General features: G+C 35.2%; 1 protein-coding gene across 3 annotated transcripts in view; it reads left to right on the forward strand.

The window, feature by feature from the left end:
- Positions 1-6,629, forward strand: part of LOC127434805 (microtubule-associated protein 4-like) — a 102,705-nt gene extending 96,076 nt beyond the window's left edge. For 2 of the 3 annotated variants that reach the window (XM_051687803.1, XM_051687802.1), the window contains exon 17: positions 626-6,629. In XM_051687803.1, the coding sequence (XP_051543763.1) occupies positions 626-868 (243 nt within the window). In that variant the 3' untranslated portion in view covers positions 869-6,629. Of the gene's footprint in view, positions 1-484 lie in introns of all 3 variants that reach the window. The other variant, XM_051687801.1, reaches the window with a different exon arrangement.
- Positions 6,630-7,272: the final 643 nt, after the last annotated feature.

Consider the following 7,272-nt stretch of genomic DNA (forward strand, 5'->3'; position numbering starts at 1 on the left):
CAAAATACAATTTTGTGGTAATCAACATTATGCTACAAATGCTGTTGATTGAGCTTAACTTGTATTGAACCTGGAATATTTCTTTAAAAAATTACATCTCATGAGAATCAGACTTGCTGTATGTTTGCTTTTGCGTGGAGTCAGCAGAAACAATGCGATACAGTTCCCAGTTCTTTTTAACTCATATTCAATTCAGACTGCTAGCTCGAAACATAAAATATGATTTAATATAAGCATGCTCTCAACCTGGTCTGCAAACATACAGTAATTCTCTAGAGCATTGTTCAGTGATTGATTGTTTAATTGACTCCATACTACGAACATACACTAATGTTCAAAATATGGCAATTCGCCCTACTGTTCACTACAGACACAGTTCCAGAATTGTTCTTGGCATGGTCAATGTACAATCTACACTGTACTGATGTTTTTAAAGTGCAATTCTCTGATCACCAAATCATCTTGACCTCTTCTTATTTTTCAGGCTTCTAACTCGACTTTTTGCTATCACTGTGCCCTTTTCATTTCACCCCCCCCCCCCCCGATCAACCCCTCTCCTCCCCGTTTACCCCATTTTTATGTTCTTCTGCTCCTCTATTCTGTCTTTCCTCACTCTCTGATGCAGATTGAGTCTTTCAAGCTAAATTTCCGCGAGAACGCCTGCTCTCGCACAGACCACGGCGCCGACATCATCACCTGGCCCGTCTCGGGTGACAGCCCTGTCCGTCCTCACCTGTTACGCAGCAGCATCTCGCTCAACGACTCCCTTGCGACCGCCGGCATCCCCCGATCTCAAACGACCCCTGCCCTCCTCTCCTCCCAGGAACAAGGAGGCGACGTTGGCTCACTCACTGGACTCCAGACATGATTTCTCACTTGCCATTCATCAGCTGCTCTCTAAATCCCGCGTCCTACCATTGCTATGACTCATTAGATTGGTGTGCTTGTTGATGTTCTTGACGGTTATTTCTGATTGGTTAGAGCTATAACTCGGCTGTGCACAGACTACGGACTTCAGAATATGCTCAAAATGACTGTATTGAAGAAAGTTGGAGGCTAATACTCCTCCTGAGGGTCTGTATACTCTGATGGTAACGGTCTGGAAGCTTTGGTTTGGGAATGACATGGCAAACCCCCAAGCAGAATCCTCTCATTAGCCTTCCTCTGCTGCTAAACTCACACTATTCAACAATCATAACACCTACGTAACTAGTTGTAGAGCGTGAAATCTAGTTCTAGACCTGACAACTAAAGGCTTTTTTACATAACTATTGTCAGCATTGCCCAATGCATTGAACTGTATGCAACGCGTGCTTGTCAAACATTTTAATGTGACACTTAAAGTTCAAACAATTTTAACTTCAACACACTTGGATATGATCATTTGAAGCACACCCAATGGGAATGTTTAAATGCGTGATCTTTTATGCTTAATAAGCCAACGACTTGTGCGCTCGTGTAAATGCTTTTAAACGGTTTTCCCTACAATGTAAAAAATAAAAAGTTAAAAGTAATGAAACCAGCTGCAAAGCATTTTTTTTTTCAGTTAACTCAACATCATAAAAATGAGTTGTACCAACTTAACAATTCAAGTTGGATTGTAAGTTCCATGAACTCAATACAATAAGTTCAGCAAACTCAAAAATAATGATTTTGCAAGTACAAACTTGCGTTTTGAAGTATAGTGGACCATAATTTTCAATATTCTTGGTATAAAAAGATATTCTTTATTAAGCAGATCTACATGTCTACATAAGATCATGCCACCAATGTACCAAATAGTTGTGCTGACTTAAAAAGTGGTGTAAGTAACGATTGCATTACACTTTAATAAGTTAAGTCAACCTAATTATTGAAGAAACTTCATCAAAGCGAATCAGTCTGATGGTGACTTTTTACAGAATTATCATTATCATTAAAAACATACATAGAGTCTATTTATTCAAAACATATTATTATTGGTGAGCATGTAAACACATTCAGCCATTAGCGGACAATTTGCATGACATATGCAAATTGTGTTTTTTTTAATGACATGTCTAACTTTGCAAACTTTACAAGTTTGTGATTTTCACACATGATTTGTGTCTCACTGATGATATTTAGTGTACAAAGCAACATGAAATGTTTAAAATCTGTCAGTGACACTTGCGTTTACACCCTGGCATGAGTTATGTGAAAAGGCCTTTATTCTAACTTGGTATTCATAATGGAAGTAGCTGATCTGTACATGCCAATCACCACCATATATCTGGATCCATCTGACCATCATTTCATTCAGCATACAGGGCTGTCATGTGACCCTGTCATGTGCTCCTCTCCCTTGACCTCAAGTAGAGCTGATATTAAAACATTTAGGCTATGTGAATGACTGTGTTCAGAAAAGCATACTACCCTTACTATTTCTGCAGTATATAGTATGTATACTGTGCAAAGTATGCACATTTTCTGTATTCATGAGTACCCAGATGACCACCTACTGCAGTATACAACAGTGCAAAACTGCATTTAACAAAGCAATGCGCTCGACTTGACCTTTCCTTTTCAAAGGCGAGCTACAACCGCATTATCTAGGTTTGTTTGACTTCACAATAACCAGACAGGAACGATTTCAGTCAGACTAAAGCATTTACCATTTAAAAGGACAAATTATTAAGTCAGACTGAAATTGATCTATTATAGTGCATGTAAACTTACTGTGATGATTTAAATTTCAAGTAATATCAACTGCATGTTTTAGTGTGCTCTATTTACATGTATCTTGGTAACAAAAATGGCTATTTTGTAGGTATGCACCGATGTTTATCGGCCAATTATTGACCAAATTAAAACCATGAGCATATGTGTCATAAGCATGGAAATGCAGAAAAATTAATTTTGAAATACATTTAAACTGTAACATCTCTTTCATGACTGATTTGTCTGGGCCGTCAAATGTTACGATTTTTTATTTTTTTTTACGCAAAATTGGATTAGCAGTGCAAAATAGTAGAGATTCACCAATATATACATTTTTGATTGATATCGATTGTAATAAATAATTCTATGTGCCACTTGCCTTGTTTTGACATCAGATCAGTTTTTTATTTTTTAGGAATATGCTTTAAAAAATGCACAAAGATGTACAAAAGCTATTTTATTGTTCTAACAATAAATAATTTGCTTTGAGCATGGATTAGTCCTGTTGAACACATGACGGGACACAATTTTGCCACAATGATAAATGTAAGTACAAGATAAAAAAATACAGATAAATACAAGATTATTATTACTTATTTATTAGTTTAAATAGCATGATGATTGATGTTGGGGGGGGTATTTTGCACCTCTTAATCATTTTTGCACTTTTGTTTTTACAGTTCTAAACAATAAAACTCACATTTTATATATGATAGAACATTACAATTTTTTTCCCATTTTTTTAAAAAAAATATATCTATATATTGGTAGGTGTTTACGTATATTGCACAGAGGAAAGAATATTCTTAATGCAATATTTTTATGTAATTAATTATAGTAAATAAACCATTTTTTTTATTCTGTGTTTTCATGCCTATGACTGATATGCTGATGGTTTTAAATTAATTTAGTAAATAATTAGTTGATACATCGGTGCATGCATACAAAATACCAATTTTTATCACCAAGATCATGAGCTAAACATACAAGGTAATCAAGTCATGTGACAACAAAGTAGCAAACTGCTATAGTATATACTACAGTATTTCATATGTACTGTCCTGTAGTACAGCATTCATTAAGTAGTAAGCTAGTATTCCATTCTGAACACAGCCGATCTCTCTTAAACTGTGTTTCGTGCTGTGTTTAATACTGTAGCATTGATCTGTGTTGTTAAACTGTTTATTTGAACTCTTTAATTTAATTTTTGTTACCAGCTGATGTTTTCTTTTCCTCGCAATTGTAAAGCAATATAACGGTCTCCTTCAATGCCTATAAGACATTTAACTCCACATACACGCACATTTAATTAAGCTGATAGTGTCAAACGCATATCCAGACAGGTTTGTGGAAGTGAAGAGCGTTTGAGGTGAATATTTAATGGACAATACAGCTGAAAGTAATTCTGAGAGACAGGAAGTGTGGAGACATTTAGTAGATGTCGACAAGTTGAAGCAAGGTAGTAACAGGCGGTGTTACGTTTATACTGAGGGAGTTTTGTTGGCAATGTTTTTTATTGATGTTTTGGAGTTTGGGTAGGTACAGTATGTTTGTACATGGGGAAAGTCCAGTGCCGAGTATGTGCCTGGTACCTGTAGCATCTGCTAATATACTGCCTTTGAAGGGACACAAGACAGAATATCACAGCTTGAAACCTTTTGTGTACTTTGAATAGCTGCTTTATGAGAAACCAGTGAAATTGTTAGTGATTCCAGTAGTTTTAATTGCTTATTACATATTAGTGGTCAGCGGATATGGGGTTTTCAGTGGCTGATGCTGAAACCGATATGTCTAGAGAGCAGGGTGGCTGATATAATGCTGGGGAAAATGAATGACAGCAGTTGAGATGTACACAAAATAGCACTTATTTTACACTATATATTTACAAAATTGTTTATTGGCCAAGCAGACGCAGTTATTGGCTTACGCTGATAATCTCAAAATGGCCAGATATCGGCTTATTAATCGGTCTGGCCGATATATCGGTATAATATTGCAGATGTTTTTGCAGGTCTTTTCAAGGGTAAAATCTTTGCTTTCTGGTCTATCTTGCGAGTTGAACAGTTCATGTGGGGGTATAACATCCAAGCGTCTCTTGTAGCATTTTCTTTAATAATTGATCTCCGAGTAGCCTTGTTTCGCGTATGGTCAGATTAGCAGCAGATTGCACCCAGTTTGAAAAATCATGCACGTTTGACATGTAGCCTTATGATTTGGTGTCATTTCAGCTTTTTTTTTTTTTTTTTTTATCGACTGTGAGCAGTGTGGAGGATGAATAGGAGTTCTTTAGCACGCTTTCCATTTGAACAGATTTACAAGTATGACTTATAATTGACTTGACGCTTTGTTGCATATGTTGCTTATTCTCTTAAAACTTTTTAAATCCCAGATTATGCAAAGCAATAAAACAGGCCCCAGATTGACATTTAGAAATCTGAAATATGTTGTGCTCAATTAAAATTATTGGTGAATGCCTGATAACCTTAAAGCAAAAAAAAGATAAGAAAAATTCTTTCTCTTGGAGATGTTTTTAGATAAAGAATACAACAGTGTACTTTTGATAGTTGGCAGCAGTCTGTCATTTCCATTTGATAAAGGAAAACAGCATTTATTTAAATAATTCACCCATGAATTGGAAAAAAGAAAATATAACACAAGAAAATACATTATTTTACTAACTAATGAATTTGGGCAATAATAGATATTATTTATAGTCTATTCTTTTTTTTTTTTTTTTCTTTTTTCTTTTTTTTTCAGAGAAATGAGAGGTGTGTAAATAGTTGTGTTTGAGCTGTGTTGTGCTGCATTCGAACACTATGGGCCAGCCTTAGTCTTTGAAGTACAATAATAATGTCTAACCGTGACTTTTGCTTGTTGTAACATGGTTATATTTTAATCCTTCTCCTGTGCCTGAATGCAACCCATATAAATATCACAGTATTTTATTTTATTTTCAATATAGGCTATTTACAATTGATCTCCCGATTACTAGCAAACAGTTTTATGTAAATAAATGCATATTGCCATCTCTGTTAACACTTATTATAATGTCACAAAAGTGAAAGGAACATTTGAAAAATAAATCTGTAATGCTCAAAGACAGTTACTGCTGATATTATGTGATGTTTGGTATTTTTAACTATTCTTCGTATAATAATTATTATTATTGTTGTCATTTTTGCCCCTTTTTCAAGGAAAAAGGTAGAGAACAAATGTGTTTGAAATATACTAAAGATGCAATGCACATATATTTGTGTGTCTTTAATATTTCGGTTGTGGGTAGTTGGTTGGCTATGACAGCAGGTGGGTCATTTTCAGGTGGCATTATCAATCTTTAGCCCATGTCCTCTAAAGCATCTTCTAATAATCTCAGTGAGTCTCACATAGCCCCTTACCTCTTAAATACTAGTCTTACAACAGTGAATGCTGACAGAGAGACCCCGTACTGTCAGAACTAAAAGAGGGGAATGCATTGAATGCGTTTCAATTGCACTGATTTATTGTGCCATGAAGGACCAGGACGTCTCGTTGAAGCAAAGAGTGAGAGGAGAGATCCAATTATTATTATTATTATTATTTTATTTTATTCTTATGTGGGAGTAATCTGGGAGAGTTGTTGCCCATAATCATACTATTATTATAAAGATTTACAACCCTGAAATAACATAACTAAAGTTACAGACAAATTTATTCTGCAAAACTAGTAGGTCTGTTGTGTTTTTGTGATTCAGCAGGAAGCTCATGGTAGATCTGCTTCTCCTGGTGTGAATAAAACATGCTGCAAGCATGCAGAAACCGAGTGAGTTTGGTAGACTCGTCATTTTTTTTTTTTTTTTCATGAAAATTGTATTTCATTATATTTTTGGTTTGAATGAGGTGTTAATTGTGGTTCCTTGTTAACTATGATGTGATCATTAAACATTAAATAAAAAAAGTGTTTAAAACATTCTGTAGCTGTTATTTTTATTAATATACTGTATATTGAAATTGATTTAATGATTGGATGATTTTAGTATTGTTTTCTCATGTGATTAAAGGTGGAAAAGTGGTATTAAACCATTGCATGCATTTCTTTAGGGGCTCTTTGGATAACAAAGCATTACCAAAAGAACCCTATGTGGGAAACTCATTTTATATGTACATTTATATTTGTCATTGAAAAGTTGAATCCTTTATCCCTCTTTTTCTGTAATAACAGCATGCAGTGGAGCTGACATGAACATGATCTGATGATCATGTTATCCAGCATGATTTAAGAATGTTCCCAAGAGCATCTTGTGTGCTTTAATGGAAGCAAGAACTGTACAAAGGAGTTAACGTGATCAATGTCACTATTTTGTATATTAGATTAATGTCTTATCATTTACAATGGTTATGATCTGAGGTTGCTTCAGTTGGTCAGGTTGAGGCTCAGCAATGTTATGTGGCAATAAAATGAAGTCAGCTGACTACATGAATGTACTGAATGACCAGGTTATCCCATCAGTGGATTTTTTCTTTCCTGACGTCACGGGCATATTCCAGGATGACAGTGCCAAGATTCATCGGGCTCAGATTGTGAAAGAGTGGTTCAGGGATCATGAGGAATTATTT

The sequence above is a fragment of the Myxocyprinus asiaticus genome, chromosome 44, assembly GCF_019703515.2.
Source record: "Myxocyprinus asiaticus isolate MX2 ecotype Aquarium Trade chromosome 44, UBuf_Myxa_2, whole genome shotgun sequence".
In the NCBI taxonomy this organism is placed as follows: domain Eukaryota; kingdom Metazoa; phylum Chordata; class Actinopteri; order Cypriniformes; family Catostomidae; genus Myxocyprinus; species Myxocyprinus asiaticus.